This window comes from Diprion similis, chromosome 6 (genome assembly GCF_021155765.1).
Source record: "Diprion similis isolate iyDipSimi1 chromosome 6, iyDipSimi1.1, whole genome shotgun sequence".
Lineage (NCBI taxonomy): Eukaryota > Metazoa > Arthropoda > Insecta > Hymenoptera > Diprionidae > Diprion > Diprion similis.
Window position 1 is genome coordinate 1,001,121 of NC_060110.1, and position 24,405 is coordinate 1,025,525.

At 38.3% G+C, this 24,405-nt stretch overlaps 1 protein-coding gene across 2 annotated transcripts in view; it reads left to right on the top strand.

Annotated features, from left to right (window-relative positions):
- The window catches only part of LOC124406446 (choline O-acetyltransferase), a 56,231-nt gene that overhangs the window by 26,212 nt on the left and 5,614 nt on the right, over positions 1–24,405 (top strand). For both annotated transcript variants that reach the window (XM_046881855.1, XM_046881854.1), the window contains exons 4-6: positions 20,055–20,227; positions 22,573–22,753; positions 23,556–23,730. In XM_046881855.1, coding sequence (XP_046737811.1) covers positions 20,055–20,227; positions 22,573–22,753; positions 23,556–23,730 — 529 coding nt within the window. The remainder of the gene's footprint in view (positions 1–20,054; positions 20,228–22,572; positions 22,754–23,555; positions 23,731–24,405) is intronic.

Below are 24,405 nucleotides of genomic sequence, written 5' to 3' on the forward strand. Positions count from 1 at the left end.
AACGATTCCATCGTTATTCAACCGTCAATCTAGCCTGCTTAACCAGTTACGTATACCTCCATGGATGTACCTACGTAGTATTGACTAACCTTTATTTGTTCAGCGGCGAAATTTCCGTTAGGGTACAGTCTCTACTCAAATAATGTATTGTGTATATAGTATAAGTAAATATGCGTAGATGTATGCATACGTACAATCTCACCAAGAAGAGCTCCTTGGGTGTGTCTTTGGATGTGTGATAACTGAGGCTTACCTCGGACACTAATTTTGATTTCGAAATACAATTTTAAACGCCACCGCACGATCTTGTACAGTGAAAATGAGAAAACGATTGAGTTGGTCCGAAAAAGATAAGAAAAATTGATTTTTTAAATACGTTGTTCAGAATATGTTTTTTGGTTAAATTTATCACATTCACAAAATAAAAATGGCGGAAATTGACACACTTGCGATTTAATTCACGCCGTGTCTGCCATTCGCGTGCTAAACAATTTTTGATCGGTACTCCAGGCCAAAGAAAATGATGGCAAGAATAGTTTATATCAAGGATTGCACCTTTTATAAATGCCCGAAAACTAAAAATTCAACTAGCAACATTCAGCGGTCTTTGAAACACGTGTTGCCTATGGGTAACTCATAAGGCGTTAATCGATTATAAACCTTGACCCACAAGGCGTGTCTATTCTCTTTGTTTTCATTTCCTCCACTTTCTTCCAGGTGGAAAGCCATAACTACACGCTTAGCTTCCCCATGCAGTGAATCGATACCCTTGTCCGATGTGTGAAAAGAGCTTTATTCTATCCTATTTTGCACGGGCTTTTCTTCAAGAGCTTTCCGCTTTGTTGTCGAAGCAGCTCTTTTTAACGCTGCTATTTCGTTAGACTGGCTCGAATTGCTTGCGAGGCGAATTCCCGACGCATAGAACCCCTCTTGGCTTCGAAAGGCAGTCAAAGCAATTTTCAGAGAACCGGAGGGCGGCAAAGAAAACTCCGAAACTCAAGAGAAAAAGAAAAAGAGAGAAGAGAAGTGATAACAAAATAATAATAAACTTCGTCTTTCTCTTTGTTTAGCCTATGAGTACAACAATTATAATTTTCAGTCATATATTTTTATATGGGTAGTTTTTTTAATGGCGAACGCTATATTTTGCTGTACAAAAAACGTGTAACCGAAATCTAATCAATTCTTGGATCTCATCAGTTGATGGAGTATTAGGCAGTGGCATTTTGCAAGCAATGATCCAAATACCAAATGCGACAGGGCACAGATTAGAAAAATGTGGCGACTGAAGGAGCAAACATTGCCACCGAAATAAAAGAAGCTTTAAGACCCAGAGAAGAAATTAATCACGCACTGATAAAGAATTCATGCGGATCAGAAATAGAGGATCATATGGGGCTAACCTTGGAGCGTAGCAAACGTGGATCTCTTAACCGCGAGAAAGATTATTGATCACAAATTGAAAGTAAAAATTACATTTAGGTACACCGTAAAGTAGAACTCAGATAATTATTACGAATTTTCGAAACAATTTCCTGGCTGAAGCTAGTCTGGGGTTAAAAGCAATTCAATTCTACCTTTGGAATGCGCGTCCGAAGCAAAAGTTAGGAAAAGAAAAAATCTCCATCAATGATAGTGAATATGAGAGAAACTACATTACTATTATTGTAATACATAATTTGAATAAATTCTAATAATACAAAATAAAATATCAACAATTTGAAAAAATTTTATTAGTAGAACGTTAAATATTCTTAAACTCTGACCGTTTTTGATATGATTCTGTGATTTTTAGGTCCATTTTGCTCGCTGACCAGAGCTTTGCAAATGAATGTTGATAGGAAGATCTTTCATTTGCGTTTACTATTATTGAGTTTTGACTCAAATAATGTCGATGGAGATTTTTCAACCTACTTTTGTGCCGTTGCTTTAACTTTTAATTCGTACACGACCGACTGGCATTGACGCCTGTGTTTTTGCACATACTGGTCACACTGCATAATTCACGTGAGATCCGTGTATTTTTTATGTCAAAATAAATTGCACGTATATTATACTTCCAACTTTCATTACAGAGATGTCTTGTGACAATATCATGAACTTGAAGATAACCGAGAGGATATACCGTAGCGTCGAAGTGACAGTAGAATGTGACATGTGATGGGGAATGTCGGATGAAAAAATACGTCAAGTCACGCACCGATGCCTTTAATCCCAGATCATATCTCACCTCTTCCATCCTGTCTCCTTCAATTTATATACTAAAAATTTTTTTTTTATGCGAGTGCTGCGAGATGTTCATAATATAGGTTCTACAAGTAGAAGTAACAGTCATTTTCAACTAATCGAACACAGCTTATATTCTCATTTTTGATTTAAGAATCAGACGGTGCAAGTGTACCTTATACTTATAGAGTCTAGAGGGCGCTTAATCAACGCAAATACATATAGTAGCACTAACTGTTGAAAAGCGAAATGGACGTTGGCCGAGTTACACTATACTGAAAGAAAATTATTTTTCCCTGGAAAGAAAATCAAAAATATCCAATTCAAACAAAGGAAGTTAAAATATTTAGTTGTTCTATGTAAAGATCATATCATTGTTACATTTTTTTTAATTACCGCCGTATTGTTTGTCGAGTTGTCAAGGTTCAGGGATCTTTCTTCTCTTAAGGAAATTTTTTCAGAACTAGCCAACATGAATTTCGTGGAAGGAAGCAGAGGTTTGAAGGATTTTGTGTGCGTGTGTGTATACATAAAAGGTGTTCATTAAAAATAAATAAAAATGATAATATCTTCGATGTGGGTTAACGGATTTTATATGGTGTGAAATTACTAATATTCGACAATCACAGGTTTACAATATCGAGGGAAAATATTGTGTTGATACAAAATCAACATGGCCGCTGTTGGACACACTTGTAACACACACAGATGTTGAAATATCAACTGTGATTTAAGGCCAAACAAAGTGAAGCTAGAGTAGCTGTAATATAATAGTCAACTTTTTGTGGCATTTTTCGTTCCGTAAAGTGTCGCTTTATACGGCAGCGAACAAAGTTGCGGAATAAAGTCTTTATTCCGCAGTTTTGATGCGCAGTTCGAAGTGCGCATCCCAAACTGCCGAATAAAGTAGCTTCGTCGAACAGATCGCGACATAACCTCACTCTTAGTTTTGCTTTTCAATGCCCATACCGTAAAAAATATTGTATGTGGCATGCCCGTAAACCGTTTTTTGGCTCGGATAATTTCAGTATCGCTTCCGGCTCGCTTCCGGCTCGCCTTCAGCTCGTCCTGAAATCTTTATCCTTGCCAAAAAAACAGGCGGTTAACGGGCATGCCACATAAATAGTTATTCACTGTCAACCGAACTTCTAATAACTGTAGAGAATTCAGTGTGCATATATTTGTGCATACAAAAAATGCATTGACATTCTTGTCTCGTATTATCTGCATCTCTGCTGTGGTTTCCATCAGGAATAATCTCACGACACGGTATAACCGAGTAGGTAGATTGCATTCGATAACCAGGGGCTTGCAGACGAACGACTCGAATAGATAGGCTTACTGCAACCCTTCGGTTGTTTTGCGTATCAGCGACCAATCCAGCAGACAATCCAGAAGGCTTAAGTCTGTTTCAACAGGGGATTATGCTACGCGATATGCCGTTCTACCCCTGCGACCTCGCCCTTGGGGACAAACATTTAAATTACTAAGATTACGTCGGGAACGCACAAGAGACACTATGCATGCACAGTCGCTGGTGCGTTTCATCCTTGACTCTTGGACCCCGTTACAAGCCAACTTCATGGTATACGATGACAGAAGACAAGGATTTTCACTCTCACGGTGGTTTTCGTTGTTACAAGCCAAACTCACGTGGAATGGCCTGTACAGCATCCGCTGCTCGCTTTGAGACACCCAGCGAATTACACCCAGGGGAGGCAAATAAGCGTGAAAAAGGGGCGGGGGGAGGGGGGCGAGTTGCGACTAAAACGCGACTCTCTCGTCGGGATTCGAGGAAGGTTTCAGGTTTTCTCATACAATATATCATGTCCATTACGCTATCTCAATCTTCCGGCTCATGCTCATCTTCCAAATGTCAAAATCTACCTGGTGTGCTTATCCGAGAATTTAATTTCGGCGAAGACACTGCAGTAACAGCAACGGATCAATGGCACCCCCGATACAGAGGGACTCGGGTGTGATTAATCGGTTATCATAATTGGAGGGAAGATGTCTCTCTTTGATCAAAGTTTACCTTCGGATGCTTTAATTGCAATTGGCTACTCAACGGTTCAAAGTGAGCCCGTTCAGCGTGGAGGGAACTGAAATTTCCTACACACCGAAAGGACGAGCCTGTATTTATACATCTGAGATCTCTGTGGGAATCGGAAACACGTGGAAATACATAAAATCGTATTTCGGGATCATGAATAGCCAGAGGCAATATGGTTCGAGACCAGAATAGTCCGCTCACTATATAACAGTCCATGGCGTCTTAGCCGCACTTAGAGGAGCAAATATTTACGGTACTTGTCGTTCAATTCAGGCTCTGCTTTCATGAAAAGTGGAAATTATATACTAAAACCATGCTCGACTGTCTTGGACGGAAAAGTTACCTTCTCCGCGCTCCGAAGGATTAACCTTTAATTTTATCCGCACCCTCTTATATTCCTCGTGATCCCTCGAGCAAGAAACCCCTCGGTTTGAAGGTGTTGGAAAAGAGCAGCGCAGCAAGATGCCGGAGGAATTGTTCCTGCTTATTTGTATTATATTCCTGCTTTCTTTCTCATGCTTACGTAATCCATTTAGTCCTGGCTCTGAGTAAATTCTGAATGTATTGTACCGCGTTGTTTACGTTTTAACGAAAAAGAAAAAATATCGTGACCTGATGTGCAAATTTTATCATATGTTCATACGTACGTCGAAGGTTAATGTTTTCACACTTCCCAGTTTCAAGGTTACACATAATTTTAATCTACGCTATTTCTGTGACGATGATAATTATGAATGAGAAAAAATGTCGGTGTAAAGCAATAATTAGCTTATTATATGAAGAAAATTAGACGGTACAAAAGAAATAACCAACATAATGTCGTATAATTTAAAATTAGACAATCTATTTCCTGCTGGAAAAGATATTCGTAACAAGGTGTTCACTCTGTTCCTATGTAAACGTATGTCAGAAGTACATGACCGAAAACAAATAAAATTACGTAACTCCAACATACGATGCGCTGAAAATAGAGTTTACGGATTCCCATTTATCCCGTTGAATAATTATCAGCTTTCATTGAAATTTCATCCATCCTAAGGATATAAACGAAAATATTATAAATCTATAAACGTTTCTTACGTCATATCCGACGGCTGCAACAGTCACGGAGCTAGAGAAACCGCGAAAGGAAGACCAGGTGTGCTCGAACCAATAACACGGCATCGTAGCAAATTGGTAACCTGATTTCTGCCCGCTTTTATGCCCAAAGCTCTGGCCTCGGAGGGATGAAAATAGCAGAATTAGCCTTTGAATTGAATCAACATCGGCGTCGAAACACGGGACGAAAACTGTATCTACGTAAGCAAATTCAGACACAAAAGAGAAACGGATGAGTGCCGTGTAGGGCGGGTAGAAGTGCGAACCTCGTGCCCGGGTCAAGTGGATCAATGGGTGCAACCGCGGATACGCCAGTTTTATGAAAAAGGTGCTCTCGTGCCTACCTTGGGTTATTAGAGTTTAAGGGGGTTTCCCACGTAAGAGCAGTAGAAAATGATTATTTCATTGTTTCATTCTGGCTAGACTAAAGGAGGGAATAGAACGAAATAAAATGCATTCGAAAGATACAGATTTCCGCTTTGGAAGTAGAATTTTTTTTTAACTACATAAATTAAGACTTTTTATGGTCTATAGTTCAAAAAAACTTTTTCGTGTGTCAGAGTAAGGACTCGCAGCTTTCAAATGCGTTTTGGTTCACTATGTGTCGTCCATTAGTCTAGTCACAATAAACAATAAAATAAAATTATCATTTTCTACTGATCTTACCCGGGAAAACTGCTTAAAGAAGAATAAGAAGCTTTTTCGAACTATTCGGTATACGAATTAATTTTACGCGTTGTATTTTGCAAATTTTAAAAACCGTTTTAAATTTGAATATAAAGTGGCCATCCCTTTGTGATTTTTGTAAGAAAAAAAACGCCGTTTTGCAAATCGTGTGAGCAATCGCCAAGAGCACAACAAATAGGTAATTTTAGCGGCTTTAATGGCATTTTTTTTTAAGTGGAACGCGAAAAGAATGTAGTGCCGAATATGCACCTATTTTTGAAGTTGTGTTGTCCGCTCCACTAGTTCATACAGTGTTTTGATAACGTAGATCCCGGCATTTGAAAATCATGAAAAGATGTGGATATTTAAATTTAAAATGGTTTTTTGTGTTCGATGAATAGAATATACAATAAAAAAAATTTTACACCGAATGGTTTTCACCGGGGGTAAAAGGTTCCCATCTTCTTACAGAAGACGGTTTTCTTGAACATAAGCGACACCATCTTGCAGCTTGTAATATCAGCTGCACCAGAGCTATTATTAGACAGAAATCGATCACCTAGAGGTAAATGCTATCTTGTCTATTACTAGGACTTGATGTGAACTGAAATTTGATGAGCCACGTTACGTCACTGAAACCAGACAAATGGCTGGCAGTCTATAGGAGAAAATTTAGGGTCAGGTATATTGGGGGTGAACTCATTGAAATTCACACAAAATTTATCGATTTTAATATTATAAATTATCGAATTGTATATATATATATATATATATATATGAGGCTCCGGGACATGAAATATAAATATCGGAGCCTCATGTTAAATGAATATTTCAAAACCAGTCTTACTTCAGACCACCAATGTAGACAGACGAAATAATTAATTTGTCTAGAAATTTTGTTCTAGAAACATCAGAATTCCTTTTGATAATATAGCACCGTCTACAGATTATCGATTTTGCCGTTCTATTTTTCGCCCTTTCTTTATTCTGTCTTCCTGCATTTCGACTGAATATTTTCAATTTTCTCCACTTAGATATTCTGCATTTTAAAATTCTTCGTCTACGAAAATTCAATATACTGATTCTTCTATCGATCGGCAATTCTAGTCTCTCACCCCTACCCGGTCGATGTCAGTTCAGACCATACGTATATTTTTCTTTCAGAGTTAAATGTGAACACTCTATCAAATCCTAGTTATCTATAATTTGAATTGTACCCTTTCTGATAACCGGTATTTTAAAATGAATATCATAAATTAAACCACAAAAGATGTATCGATGAACTTTCCTCTGCGCAACAAAGACGTGATCCAGACTATTTGTTTTCCGAGAAACCTGAATCTTTTTCTCTTATTACACCGTCGAATAGTCCTCAAGTGTATAATTCCTCGCTCAGAGGAAGCACGAGTCCCAAACGATGAAGAGTGGCCCTCAACAGAGTCGTCGCAGGCCGTCCGCCGCCGGGTACACCACAATCTTGAGGCTACGGAGAGTTCAACAAAATTCCCCAGCGCAGGACGGAGTGGTAGGTAAAAAACGACCCACAAAGGCAGGGTGGAAAAGTTTTTAGAAATAAGCCAAAGTTCGGGAGGGCAGTGGGACGAAGCCAAGTCGAGACACCTGGTGCGCAGGCTCTGAGCTAACGATTCCAAGGCTGGTTCGTACGGCAGGTGAGGCGGTGAGGAGAAGATGGGCAACCCAGCAGGTACCTACACCCTGCCTCCATCCAAACGCCTCGCCGATTTGGGTCACGCGGTTGTCCCATCCATGGATCGAGGGATTGTTAATTATCATGAGACCGTCTTAGAGGTTCAGCCGATTGGAATGTGCGATTATTGTTCCGCGCCTCTTCCTGACATTTTATTAATCGTCCATCTAGGCAATTATCTCGCCATTGCAGGTGTACCTTGTCCTCTTTGAAAACGCCTTTCAAAGTGCAGATCGAATTAGAACCCAACACGGATACTTATGGACTTGACAGATAGGTACTTTGTACTCACGTTTCGAAATAGATCATTGCGTGATTGTCCTTCCATTGATTCTTATCCTCGATATTTCACCAGAATTTTGTGAGTTAATTTCTTGTCGACTTATTCACCGCAACGATGTTGGAACGCAAAGGCCTGTTTTATTCAAGTTATGTATGATCGTTTTGTCCCGATTTCCACTGTCACTTGACAGTTACACAGGCTTACCTGGATTCAGGTGGAAAAAACCATCCAAGTGGACCTGCCTATAGTGTTCGTGACTGTTGTACAGTGTCACGCGTTGTGTTCATTAACCTAGAGCGATTAGAAACCGGGTCATGTTTCAGTAAATTGATGCACTTGACACGCGATTTGTTAATGTGATTATCGTTGTTATTTTTACACCCTGAATATGGAAATAAAAATAATAAGAGACAAGTAAAACAATTCCCTTCAAACCGCTATCGCTGAAACCTGTCACAGGGTTTTCGATATATCATGAGAAATTGTCACATTTTTCATTAAAGAATGCAAATTCCGAGAGACATAAAATATCTCCGGCACAGCCATTTTTCTGTCATTTCAGTCTGAGGCGAGAGAAGACCGACTTCCAGTCTTTCCCTGTCTTGAGACTCTCTGGAGGGCAATTTAAATTTCAAAGATAATTTCAGAATTTATCGTTCCCAGCGGCTATGACCTTATTGTTGGTTGATTAAGGCGATTCTCGTCATACTTGCACGTCTTTCTCGCATTTCACGCTGTCTTGTAGAATGGATTTAAAAACGTTATATTCGCAACTGTAACGAAGGTAATTCTTGCTAAAATTCTGTCGAGCAATTCTGACACTCCAGAATACTCAATTTACGCATCGAGTGAAATATGAGGCCGCGTTTGAAACGATAAATAAATTGCGATTCCTCAGCCTCTGCTCGTCGCTTCAACAATCGGCGAGGGTGCAGGTCGGATTACAAAGTTTCCGGTATTCAGGATTCAAAATGGACTTGACGACACCCGCTTTTCTAACAAGTGTCAACTTCAAAGCTAGGAGCTCCTCAGTATCATTCCGACACTGAATTTCGGTGGTATTGAAAACTCGACAAGAATCTCTAAGATAAAGCGAATTGATGAAATGTTAAGATAACGAAGTGGGTTTAACACCGTCGATCCCCGACTCAATCTTAGCACTTTTGGTTTATGTAAAGTAAACGCAGCTGCTACGGTTATTAACTGTTTTAATTTACACACGGTTATTCGCAACTTTCATTGAATTACACATCATTGCAATATCGAAAAGCGTAATAGTTCTTTTCAAATTTACACAACATCTGGTCCAATAAGAAACTCTGAATAAGGAGATGCATTACGTACATGCCTACACACTTCAAGTAGCTTGAAACCAAAGGATTTCATGCGAGACAAGTACACGAATAATAAAAAGAATAAATGGGAATAACGATAATGGAAACGCCCGTCCAATGAACTGCAGAACATGCACAATACTGTCTTGTGCAATCGCTGAGAATTATCTTGTATATCTGAGGACGACTTCCTGGTCTGTTTAACCCTCCCTCTATAACGAAGAACTCTCGTTCAGAATACTCAATCGTCTATAAATAATCGGATAGATTGACCAGCGAACATGTGCTGCATCATAGTGTTTAAACTGTATTTTTTCACAGTTAACGTTATTGTTCAAAAGCAGTTACATCCTCTAATCTTTAACTTTAAGCTTTAACCTAGGATAATTTGCATATATATATAGTATTTATACTTATATATTACTTTGAGCTACGTGATTTATTACCGTTTATGACATCTCATGACAAGAAAAACGTCAAGTAATCGTACCAATAATCTCATTCGCGAGAAGATGACAGCTGTTTGAGGTGTCCAACCACTTGCACAATACAGAAGAGAAAAAAAATGAAACTACAGACTTGAGAGACGTGAGTGACGAATTACAAAGTGACTTACCGACCTGAGAACGTTCGTCTCTCGAATTGTAACCAATTAACAGCGATCGTGTACTCGACTCAAGTTTCAGTTACGACTTGTTACCTGTTAGTGTGCGACTGCACCGAGGCACCGGAAATGGAGCTAGTCGTTATTTTCCATCCCTTGCTACGATACTGCAGAGCGACCTGAAATCTCAGGAGTCAGTGATGCGTAAAATCAGTCAGGAAATGCCTCATTTCGTGCGCAGGTCACATCATCGGGTCTAACTAACCGCACATCCAATTCTGCACCGCCAGAAGCGCTTCGTAGGTACCAGCGTTGCATTAATGTGTGTTATATGCACGAGCACGTGTATCTACGACCTAAATCTGATCAAAGTTTAACTTACGGTGTCAGTAACGACGTATAAACTCGAGGTTTCCGTATTCGTTATTTTGGGCAAAAAAATTTGCGGTACTCGTAAACTCAATTTTGCTAGAAAATACACCCCCAATTTCGCGTGATAAGCCACTCCTTTAATTTTCATCCTACGGCGATGTGGTTGCAGGGCCGGCAGTTTCCGTCCATTTATCCAGCGAATGCGTTAATTAAGCCGTCCGCGTTCAGGACAACTTTTGTTCAGATTAGAACGCCTCTGTGTCACTTTTTTCTCGGATTATAAGCGTCGCTCCAACTTAGCACCGGCGAATTAGGTTACATAGTAAAGAAAAATTCAGAGGCAGTAATTATCATTCGACTTCTAAAACAACTCTTAAGAAAAATTGCACGCTCTTATTCAATCGATACTTAGGATTTGTGTATTTATTTTCATTTCAAAGCACCAAAGATGATAAGTAGAATTTAACAAGCTGTGAAACTTACTGATGGACTTACCGCACATTCCATCAGCATCGTAATTGATGGGGCTCTGGTCCTCCAGATAAATAAGACACCATCACCTGCTGTTGGCTAATTTGCGTAATGTGAGGTTGATGTTACAATTTTATCATACATAGAAAGCAAGTTTTATGAAATTATAGTTTTCTCCGAGGATACATAATGTAATATTTTTAAACTAACCTTCGAAATGGGCTTCCTAAATTAATACTTCGAGGTATTACGCAATGAAATTTTTCTTTCTGATTTATTTAACATTTCACACAGTTTTTCAGTTAATTATATTCACAAATTAAGGTTTTTTTATGTCTTCGAATTGTATGCAGGACCTGCGAAATCAAACTATACATCGTGTTTTGGTACTTTGACCATAACAATTCTCGCACAGAATGGAAAATTGTGAAAATTTTTTTTTTACAATGCAATATGGTATATACTGACCGTACATGAATTTTTTTTTATGAATGAATACTTTCTGCCAAAACGTGTGTATGGTTCTCGGTGTCGAGGTCGAATGAAAAAAAAGTAAAAATCGACGTTTCGGCCCTGAGGGGATCCTCCTCGGAGAACTATAAATTTCCGTCCATTCCCTCAAAATGTATAACTCGATTTTCCGTTTTGAGAAATCCGAGCCGAAGTACTTTTTCAACTTTTTCAAAACGGTCTGGCTGAATAGTGCAAAATTATTCGGAGTGCAGCGGAAGCCCGGTTAATGAGTGAAAATTTGAGCAACTCCAAACCGAACAACCCCTGACGAAGGCCGCAGGGGGAAATGGAAATTCGGTTGTTACGGAGGTGCGTTTCCCGCAGGTAATCGGAGGTTCGATCTATCGGAGCAACGTCAAATACTGCATTCGACACGCGAAACGGTTAAGCCCTTGGGGCGCGGGGATCTGCAGCGGGGGTCGCGTGGTCGATACGCCGGAGTTTGCGCCAAAACTGTAGGGCAAGCTGCAAGATCTCGCTGGCGCGATCCGGCATTGTGTTGTAGGTTCTCTGTTGAAATCTCCGTAACTCGACACGGCTCTATTACCGTTTCGATGCCAACTCGCTTTGACTTGGCTGCGGTTGATGTCTCCGGGTGGGGATGGAGATGTAGAAGGATTAGAAATCGGAAGTGTTGCGATACGAAAATTTTGGAGAAATGAAAGTCGACATGTAGAAGATTCGGAGTACGTATACAGGCAGCCGAAATATTGAACCGTCAGAATTTTAGTTTCTACATTTTGAAATTCTATGAAATAGATTCTTCCATCTTGAAAATTGGGTATTGCAAGCCTTTTAGTTTCTGTTATTTATACGTTTTTGCCCCTATTCTGATGTTTCCTAGGATATTTACGGCCCTTGGGCTTGTAGGATCGAAGAAATGCTCCAAAATTATGTCTCCATTTTTTTTTTCTTCTTTGAACTTTGTCGCTCTGCTGTAACGCTTTTTTGTCTCTCTTGTTCTTATCTTCTTTTTTACGACCGCAAGTTGATTGCACGAGTAATTACACTGGAATGTTTATTGCTCCAAATAAAAACTGGTGAATTAAAATTACTTTCCATGATCTTACCTCGAAGTGATTATCAGGTTGGCTTATGATTGAATTAAGCCACACGTGCCAAGTTTTCAGATGTTCATTTTTATTTGACAAATTTGTATTTGCATATTCTTCTTCGTATTCAAGTCGCATGCGGCAAGAGACTTTTAAACTTATGAGTTAACTTCGCAAAATAAGGTAAATATTGAAATCATTCACGTTGGTTTCAGAAAAGCTTCGAATTGTGAAACTAATTCAAGAATATGATAATATGTGAATTCACGTTCGGACTCTCCAAATTCCGTTTTAATGTATCGATTATCAGCACTTGTTGAAAATTCGATAGCAATAACCAAACGATAGTTTCTGGGCAAAACAACTCAATTTCATAAGATTAAAAATTGATAATCATTTTAAATTTTACCTGCTAGGATTCCTTGCTCTATAAAATGAAACTTGGTATATGTAATTATTCATGAATATAGAGCAAAGATTATAACAAAATGAATAGAATAAGATGAGTTTCAGAAAGACGTGTCTACGTGATCGATACGTTGTTGTTTCTTGTAAAATAACTACAAGCTACCTGATTTTAATTAATAATATTAGAAATTTGAGAATCGAGATAAAATCGCGCCAGGAGCATTACGTCGAAGGCCTTAAACCGGCGTTCCACGCACCCCCAGCAGTCTAAATAAAGCCTACGTAGGAACACTTTGACCTTTCCTTGAGCACAGGGAAGGGCGTGAAACCAGACTGCTAAATATTTCACGACGCGTTCCTGGCTGCACGGCAAAACTTCGACCAACAGAAAGAACCTTAAAGGTGACGTTCGACAACCGGCCCTGAATCTTCGATCCTGCAATAGTTTCAGACTAACAAGGAGACGTGTAGAAAAGATTAATCAAAAACGTATAAAAAAACTAGTAACTTAAAAGGAGAGGCCAAGCAATAAGACAAGCTGATTTCAACCAGAATTAAGTTCTTAACACACTTTTGGGCCAATATAAAGAGACTCGTGTTTCGGTGTTTCACTGCACGGAAACCTGCTGGTGAGGAAGAAAATATACAAAACTTGTTTCCGATATTTACTGAAAAGCGTTCTAAATTTGAAATTTTTTTCTCGCTAACTAATGCCTGTTTCGTGAAACACCGAAACGCGGGTCTCATTATTATGGCCGAAAATTGTGTCAACATTTTTTTGCTGAGGACAACCTATCGGTTCCAATATGGCGGAGGATTTTGGTGTGCGAACAAAGAAGCTGTGGCAGTGTTTAAATTTACCTTCGTTAGCGTCATCCTGTCCCAGAGAATGATAATAAATCGTCGAAACGTACAGCCAGTCGCACTCGCGAGTGTCGACATTGACTGTCACGTTTGAAATCCAAATTCTGGCAAACGATCCGATTACCTCAACCCGATCGATACGGTACACGGACTTCTGCGGTCTTTCAGAAACGCGATTCCACCGACGCGACGCCCCGCATGTCCCGAGAGACGTTTAATCGTGTAACCGATAAATGATTACCCCTCGTACTTGGCTTTGCAGCCAATCACACTTAGCTGCAGGAAGTCAAAATATCACACGACGCCATCTGGCGTTAAAAAATATATGCTTATTGAAGAGGGTTGTATATTCTCTTCATCTCTACCTTCGCATCTTTATATGTCGATGTTTGTCCACGCTAATATCCGAAACCGCTCGACCGATTTCAATGAAATTTTGTAAATGTGTATTGTTTGGTCCAACTTGAGAGATAGCATAGTTTTTATCCCGATAAGTGACCCTCGATATTTTTTATTGCAAAAAGGAGTTTTTATTGGACAAAGGGATGTAATTCATTTACAAGTTCCATAAGTTTTCAGTAGATGGCGGTGTGAGTCAATCGATTGACATCTGTATTAAGCATCTAGCACCACCCTTGAACATCGCTTTTTATCTAGGTTATGTAAGTATTAAATAGATCGGGCCGTGTTTCAATTTCAAACGTTTCAATGATTCCACTTCACACGTGTTCCACAGTGTTTACGTTTTTGCGCAGACCATTATTTTCAGCAGAGCCACAGCATCATGTAGTCGGGATTGCTAGTATATCTATAAAACTCAGTTCTTTTGACGTGTGTTCGCCGTTTTATGTTTTACTCTATTATACCCATTTGGAAAGAATTTCTTCAATTTATCAAATGCAACGATCAAACATGACGAATGAAATATTCTTTGTTATTCGAAGAAATGTCATTTGATTCAACAAAAAAGTGGTCGGAACAATATTCAATATCCTATTTAATCACGAGAAACCGCATTTATTTAAATTGAAAAAAAAAACGTTTCTTTCACCAAACTCGCTGTTTTTATCGAACAGAAAGTTCTTTTTATGATCCAACTTTATGATCCAGCCATCCATCTAATGATATTATTATTTAAACCAATTAAACGCGTCTTATAAATTCCAAAGAAATGTGAATTCAAATCCATGTATTTGTTGCAACTGTTCCCTAAAAATTTCAAGCCAGTGCTGAGCGACTGTCTGTACACACTTTCCTTAGCACCTAGGCCATGTACTATTTTTACGCGAGTTTGCAGAGAAACCATTCATGACCAGGGTCGTTACGACGCGTTTGCGGCAGTTAAAACGAAAATTACTCTGCGCCAGGCTTCGGATGAAACTTTCCGACAGGCGGACGATCGGCGATCGCTTTACGTGATACAAACTTTTTCTTTCTCTCTCGACGTTGACTGGAAGCACTCGCATCGATAGGCAATAAGCTAAAAAAAAAAAAAAAAAACACACCGAGAAAAATGTAATTTCTTAAAGTTCTCATAAAAATATAGTTAAATGAGTATTATTACAATAACGGTTTAAATATTGTTGAAGTTACAGGAAAATATGATATAGGGGAGGGTGGGGCAAAGTGGCAACCTTAAAATTTTTGATATCTGAAATATTGGGCCCTCTGATATTTTTTAAATAACAAGAGATAAAATTAACCAACTCAACTTTTTATTAAATATAAAATATTCGGAAATCACTTACTCGAGTAATTGCAGACCTCATAACGCGAAACGTTTGAAGTTGTGCTTCACTCTCAACTCGTCAAAGTCAAATAATTTTCTGAACTTGAATTTATGATTAATTTTTTTTGAGAAAGCTAGATAATAATTTAATACAATTGTTCATATAAAAACTAAACATTTTATTCTGATCTTAGGCATTATATATTTTCTTAAGCGGGCCACTTTACCCCACCCTCCCCTAATCTAATAATAACTGTCAATATGTTCTACTTTTTCTATAGTTATTGCAACGTTGATTCTGTTTGTACCGTTCCCCACATTTTTCCTTTTAAATAATGCCTGAGTATCAATTTATTATAAATTACATAAAAATATTACATGGGTTACCATAACTGAAAAGAATAATAACATTCCTAGACTTTCTGGTTAGAGCTTCAAAACTAAATTTCATTTTGTACCGAGAGCTGTATTTTTTGGTTACGGTAAAAAAATTAAATTAGTTAAGGACTGTAGAGTAAGCACAATTGGAAATTCTACTCTCGTATTTCACACGAAACGATCAGCATGTCCGCCATATCTGTTATGTACACGAATGTTAAGACCCGATTTGCAACGCGTTTCTGTCAAACCACCCACAACTTGCCTCCCGATTCCGTTTCATATTCCTTTCCCAAGGATCCCCTCTGATCCTCGACAAGGACTCCCGTTTCTCCCACTTAACTGTAACATTAATCTCTTCTCTTGCATACCGCGAATTGCGCTCTGAATAATCCTGCTCGATGTAGAACTGTTTCAATTTTCGTAACTACATATTTAATTCGTTATTTCAAAAAGTGTAACAGTCATCGATTTCATTTTATATTTATTTTAAATCGTAATGAAGAATGTCTCGGAAAATATTTTACATCGGAAATTTGTTGACATTATAATTTAATCACCTTCTTTTTTTTATTTCCTTGATTTACGTGAACAAGAGGTTGTCATTTAGCAAATCGCGATGGGCAAGATTACGCGAAGAATGTCGTACAAGCTGCGCTCTGATTAACCCGACAATTAAATTAGGAAACGTAAAAACTAGGGTGTTAAAAAAAAAAAGAATTACGATTTTGCACCGTCGAACCCCCTAAAAAGTTTGTTTACGTTAAAGGAGATATTCTCTCAAGAGATGAGCGTTTTACGTTATGTGGAAGATCGCGTTCATTTGATTTTTCACTTTCTTTCACATTTTTTTTTCGAATTTGTGAAGAAACACGTTGTGGCACGTCAATTATTATTTCTCTCCCGACATTTATATTCAACCTAAAAATCACGATCCATAATACAACAATATATAAACCGAGAATCTTATTCTCCTAAATTAAAAATTCATATTGAATTAATAATGAAGAAGTCGTCAGATACACTTTTCAAACATCAACTGGAGACTCAATATTACAAGCTTGTTCTTTGTTGTGCGTGAACTGATATTGCGAATAATGTCAGCAATAAAAAAAATTATATTCACGATACTTACAAAATTTAATCAAATGTAAAAAAGGGAAAAATCAACTGACGCGATCTTTCACGTTACGTAGAACGCTCATATTTTGTCCAAAAACTTGTTAAGCTTGTTAAGGGTTGCCAAGGGTAAATGCATTGTAGTAAACAAATTCATAAATTCTTTAGAAATATTTTCTATCTTCTGAGATCGAATTATTACGTCAAGACAACGTAAGCAAAATGAAAAAATCCAAATTTTATGAGAGACATCCGAAACACCGTGAAATTTAATTTATTGATTACGACACGATTTCACAATTAATTAACATCCTGAGTGTGAAGGATGTAAAAATTACCGATAGAACGTGTCGTAATTAAACTTCTTTCGGTACAAGCAGCGAAGCGTGTGTTGGCATAAACACGATCATTGCCTGACTGCATAAAAAATAGGCTCAGTACTCAGGGACAATATCATACGTGCGAATAAATGATTCTAGGTTTATCTAAGGTTTTTTACTTAGGTCCTCAAAAATCTGGTCAGAAATGCCATCCGGTTCTCCGTTCACTGATGGAATCTGACACAAATGTCAAAATACTTCTTAGAAACACATCGTGAAATGGTTCGACCTTTGAATATCTCAGTTTTAGCTGCAGCGGTAAATACAAAATTACAACGGCAATGCATGATGAAACGTTATAAAATTCTCAACACAGCGGTATAGATGAATAGAAGCACGCAACATATAATTGACAGAAATTCTAATAGCAATATAGAATGAAATACTGGACTTCGATTTATCAGAATTCACGCTGGATTCAGTTCGCAATTGATTATATCCTTTTATCACGAGTCGTGTAAATTCGGCGTAATAGATTAAATTTCAGCATATATATACTCGTACAATTCTTAAGTAAGAGGGACGAGAACGTGAGTCTGTGCAATGAAGTGAAGAAATGCCTGCAATTTCGCGTCCAACGACCCCTTATACCCTGCATGAGAACCTTAATGACCCTGTAATCAAAGTATTATTAATGCAGCCAACGTGATGCGCGGATCCTTTACAGATTCCCGTGTGACCTACACATTCGCACAGTGCAGCGTGGATTGAATGCGGAATCCTCTGAACAGGTGTAGAGAATTCTGCTGGCTTCAAGTCTGAAAACTTTAATCCTTAACTTCTAACTGCATTCGCGGATGTTCGAGAGCCCCTTACTCGAATCCTTCATCCTCGTTGCTTTAACTGAGAAATATTCTTAACTATTTTAATCTGAGAAAACGTGGCCACTTTCCTTGAACCAGCTGTCAAACTGAGACCCTGAAATAACTCAATTACGGTATGGCTGGTAGATTTGAGGGGATCAAAGGCCGTCCAGAATAACTTGCGATTGCCTACCCTGTCTCAAGTCCCCCCTTAATTCAAGCTCGTTCTCAAATTTTACTTACCTTCTTTGGACAGAGAAAGAGAGCGCGGGGATTTTGACGAGTATGGACAAATTTAAGCGTCGAAGTACGTGAAGATGTATTCACAGTTTGCAGATGTAAATTGTACATCTCCGTTCCTACGGCGCAAAAATTAGGGACAAGAATTTATCAGCCATGTAGAATTGATGTTTCAAGTATCAAAGGAATATGCATCGCGTCGTCGAAGATTTGGTCGAATAACAATTGTCCGATTTTGCGGAGTCTGCTTATTGAACTCAGAGAAAGTGTAATCGGTTTATAACGACCCATAATGTAACTGCTTACCCAAACGCAATGACGATAAATAATTATGTTAAAGAGCTCGACACTCTAGTCGTGTGTTCTTAGGGGCAGAAGCGTATTTTCTTTTCTTTTTTTTTTTTTTTTTTTGAATTTCGTAACTCTGACGACAGAGAAATTTCATGGATTCAGAATTTGTCTTTTTTTGTCAATGATTTCTCCGCCAAAGGATCGCTGTAAGGATTAATGTTAATCCTTAAAATTAGTAAATTAATTAAAAGAAGTGCGAAAATAATTATGGCTATTTCCTTACGATTGAGCTTCTCGTCGAACATTAATAATTACATAACCTTATAATTATCTGTATTAATTATGTGCATATATTAAACTTATATCATCTTAGCTTACGGAAATTCGCGGAGGTATTTTAACTTCTTTAACGAGAGTTATAACGTCGTTCGACATATGTATAGAACTTTACGGTGACCCAAATGCTGGGACGTAATAACTATCGATTGCCAAGAGTGATACCCTGCAGTATTCGGCGGTTCTTGTACACTTCGAACTGGAAATAAACACAATTCCATAATATTTCAGTTGACTGATGTGCGTGAATTTTGGGAAAATTCGAGCCACGATTATTTTCTGAAAACTCGGTTTTTCAACATCTTGAAGAAAATCATTGCATATTTGTACAAAATTTTGACTTTCATATGTATTATATGCAAAATTCGAAGACTATTTTGATTCGATGTCACCTATTAGTGTTTATAACTCTTCTGGAAGGAAGTCTTTATAATCTTATCAATCGAGAATATTGTTTTTGATAAAATTACTTCCGTTGCTTTGTTAAAACAATGTTTTATCATGTCTATATATAGTAGATCTTATGCTTTTGAAAGGGTTTAAACCCTAACAATTATAACCAGAATACTGCACGCTGACTTCCAATGAGCCCAAATAAACATCGGTATTCCATTATTTGCCTCCTTATTTTTATAAGACATTAAAACTTTCTGGAATATTATAAGCAGACTGGCGAATAGTAGAGAGAATATGAATCAAGAGGCATTAAAGTAAAAAAAAAGCAATATTGAATGGAATTCCACTATCGTAGGGTCAATTTTTACAAAAAATCGAAGCTGATGCTTCTTCCCTAATCGTAAGCTTCGTACTTCCTGTTCACTGTACGAGACACGATGTGAAAGACACACTCGAGTGAAAGATACACGTGAAAGTGAGAATTACTCGCCTCACATTACGCGCACGCAATGCGTAAAATCACAAATCGGAGAAATCATACACCGTGAATATTTTCATGTGTACGGATGAATCGCAGCATCGTTTGACGAACAAGCCGACGACAGGTATTCGGTGACCGATTTCGTCACTCAGTAGTCGTATAAAATAACGGTTGTCACGTGGATATGAATTCATGAATAAAAAAGTAGTAAAACTGCACCGTTTTTTTCATCCATTAATTTTATTGCAGGCAACAGATTTCTGGCTCAAAGATATGTACCTCTCCGTTCCTCTGCCACTGCCCATCAACAGTAACCCTGGACTGGTTCTTCAGCCGAAGAAATTCTCAAACCAAAGAGAAGCTGCCTGCTTTTTAGCCAGATTTTTAAACGGACTATTCGACTATCAAGAACTAGCGGACAGGTAAGTTTACAGATTTTAAAGGAATGAAATTCTCTCGCAGAAAAAAGTATCCAGCGTTCCATTGGCTGATGTGCAAAACCTGTTTCTTGTCATTCAAGCTCACGTCAGTTCATCATGTGTATGATTGTGTATCGGAACAAGTGCATGAAATTTATACCTGCTTACGTATACTTTGGGAGATGAAGTTTGATTAAATTTATGACACGTGTTTCTTGGTCACCTGAAAGAGAGAATCGGATTATGAGTTATACGACTTATACTCGCGATGTACAACATATATGTCATATATCATTATAGAGACTGGAATGACTTGAACTTGACTATAAAGTTGATATAAAGAAATCTTTCACATTGACCCGATGTTAATTGGTAAAGGAATTTACGACTTAAACTGCGCCGTAAGAGAAAGGAACATCTCTGATCGTGTGTCTCGGGTAGAGAATCATGTAAAATTTTACTGTATACTCTGTACCCTGCAGTAAATCGCCTTCATCCTATGCTCGCCACATTTACAGTCTGCGTCCATGATGCTGGGATATTTTATCCCATGGATAGGTACAACTACCGTATCTATCAGTTGTCCTCTCATTCTTCGTTGGAGAGATTCTTCGTACGAGGAAGTTACTGGCCCAGAAAGATAGATTACACAATTATGTTCTCACCGATTCGAACAGAAGTACTGCAATAGCAAGTCTCGAGAATTGCGAGAAGCCTCCTTAATTGCTTTGTCCGGAATCACGTAATGCTTTGATAGATTCAACGCAGTACAAGATGAGGCGAAGAATTGAACAATTTCAAATTCGTTTTTTTTTTTTAATGTAGGATTGTGTGATCTAATTTGAACTTCTAGTTTAAATTCCGAGCCGTTCATAAACACTTGTCGAAGAGATAAAACTTGTTAGCATTCGGTGAAAGTTCACGAACAGACTCTCGAATCTTTTGGCGGTGGCTGGTATGTGGGGTGAGAAAAACGACGAGGTGGGATTCGGAAACTCGTCACCCTCGTCTCGCGAAGATTTCGATTACTGGCGCGGAGAAACACGAGACGAGCTTACGCCGGAGGGGCAACCGAAGAAAATGGAAAAAATCGAGCATCTATCTAACGCAATCTGCAGTTTGAAGCCAGTCGTTAACTTCGACTGTCTGATTTCAATATTATACAAGCGGATATCGTAATTCAAGATTAATCCCTGTAATGAGAATTATGTGTAGTTACGACAGCAGAATTGAAGAACCTTTAAAACGAGTGCAATGACGGCTAATTTTTCGAGTCACTGAAATGCTAATAAAACATGTTCAGTGGATAAAGAATGTTTGCGAATCACTGTGTAATCTGTGCAAATTCAAGTTGTTTAAACTGTGCGGCGTACATAACAAATATCAAGAAATCGATACTTACGAAATAGAAATCTACAATTTTTGCGATGACTTTAAGGTGCTTATAAAGACATGTTGTACACCTCGAAAACGCGGGGATGCAGAATTCCTATACCGCTCAAGCGATCAGAGTGAAACTTGGACAGGTAATGCCTTATTTTGGCAAAAAGTGGAGCGTCTTTTTACTTTTTCAAAATTTTGAAAAAAAATTTACAGATTGGTTACCACCCACAGAAATTGGCCGAATTTTCACAGTTGCATTGAATGGATCGAACTATCCTGTATGATACCACTCAGCGTTGATGAAACACACATTTTGAGCTCAGACCCATGAGATTTGATGGTGAAATGACGAAATGGCAGGTGATCTGGTTTTCGATTATGAAGAACACTGAAATCTCATTTTGGTGACATTTTTTACCGACCTTACGCGCATGCCGGTAATGTATGCGTGTAATGTCAGTAAAGAATTACCGGCATGTATGAAAGGTCGGTAACAAATGTCGCTAAAATGAGATTTCGGTGTTCTTCATAATCAAAAAGCAGATCAGCTGCCATTTCGTCATTTCACCATCAAACCTCATGGGACTGGGCTCAAAATGTGTGTTTTAACACTGCCGAGTGACATCATACCAGATAGTTCGACCCATTCAGTGCAACTGTGAAAATTCGGCCAATTTCTGTGGGTGGTAACCAATCTTTAAAATTTTTTCCAAATTTTGAAAAAGCAAAAAAACGCTCCACTTTTTGCCAAAATAAGGCATTAATTGCCCAAGTTTCACTCTGATCGCTTAAGCGGTGTAGGAGTTTTGCATCCCCGCGTTTTCGAGGTGTACAACGTGTCTTTATAAGCACCTTAATGTCTCGTATCTTTCTATTCACAATGCATTCACTCGATATGAATTTTATTATCACTAAGTTTTGCGAATCGTTGATGAATCGTTGTGCTTTTCTGAAACGACGAATAGGGACGAATTGCCGGTAGAGCGACTGAGATCAACCGATGGAAAACCCGGACAACCGTTGTGCATGGTGCAGCATTACAAACTCTTCAGCAAATATCGCCGTCCAGGAAAAGAATTGGATGAGCAGTTGATACTGGACAGAACATCATCCGGTAACCACGTCATCGTTGTAAATCACAATCAGGTAGGTTACCCGATAATAAGTTTAATTAATTCAAACAGAAAATTGGAAACTCCTTGCTCGATGCAATACAAGTAAATGCATATTGAGCACTTTGGGTACCTAAGAGGAAATAATGCCGGCGGAATATGAAATACGAGATTATCAGAGCCAAGTTTGAAGCCTTAAGCGCGCCAGCTATTCTCGGTCTTATAGTTTCGTTGAAGTCAAGTCAAGTCGCGAGCTAATTAAATAGCCGTATTTTTTTTTAGTATCTCTCCACGATCCAGCGCATAGTGAAGAAACTCAACATCACCTTGGCTTCTCTGTTCTATAAAGTTTCGCCTATAATAAGTTGGACAGTGGCTGGAGAGGAAAATAATTGCGTTTTATCATAATTGAAAGAACTTTTTTCGTATATATTCACCTGTGATGTGAATAAACCGAAAACACGAAAAGTATCGGATGTATTTAATCAACACTCATGATATTGTCGAATTTGAATCGTCTCGAAATATTTCGGCCTACGTTATTTATACAGATCAAAAGTCAATTGCAGAGTCTGTGTGAAAAGAATTGAAGCATATATTAAGAGAATGGAAAAATACAACAAAATGACGTCATCAATTAATGTAACTTGTATATAACCGCAATTATATTCTTTGCGGGACAAGAAAAATAATGTAACCTGACTGTTTTGTGTTTCTCTTTTTTATGCGGTACAGAAAAATTGAATTTTTTGTTTTCAAACGAAGAGCCAATTCTAAAACATTCCATTAAAATTTAGTACGTTATGTATTTCAACCACCACGCTTCTTCCTCGTAGTTTTACAGCGTTCCAGTAAGGGCTTCGGACAGAGGTCGTCTTACGGAGGCAGAATTGACCCAACAAATTTTGAAAATAATGGAAATACCCGCTGACCCAAGAACGCCACCGGTTGGAGTATTGACAGCAGCAAGAAGGCCCGTTTGGGCAGCCGCAAGGGAGGAATTGGCCAAAAGTTGGTATCTCTTTTGACGTATCAGAGACGTAACATGCTGTCTCAAAATGTGATTGGAAAATATGCTGGCTGGAGTATCCATTCACTTTTACAAAAATTAGGTTGGCAAGACTGCACTGCACTCAACGTGAATTCAAAAATTTGGATAAATGGTACAACCTTGACGATGCGAACCAACGATAATTGGAGTCCATTCCAATGTTTCTAGGATATTTCTTACTGCTAAGTCACGGTGATCCGAAGCATTTTTCTGGTCCATTTGGACTTCGAAGTATCGAATTTGTCCTGTTTTTTCGTCGAATGAAAGTCACAAAAAAAATCAAGGCAAATTTTTCTCAAAGTAACAAAATATTTTGCATACAACTTTCTTGACAAAGAATCCATTTTCAGTTAATTCAATCAATATTAATGGTCTCACAATAGTTTTTCAAAGATGTTCGCATTCTTCTCTTTTCCGTGCCTATAACGTAAATGCAGTTTAGCCTGAACTAAAATGATTCTTCAATTCGACTAGTCAAATTTTCTCGATGGTAAATGCTAATTTTTGAATTAATATATGTTGCCAACTTAATTTCAAATACCAAAATTCATACTTAAGATAGCGTCTTTCCCAATCGCATTTTGAGATAGCAATTCTCGTTGTCTAGAGGAGGTCATTTTCTCCATCGGTCTGGA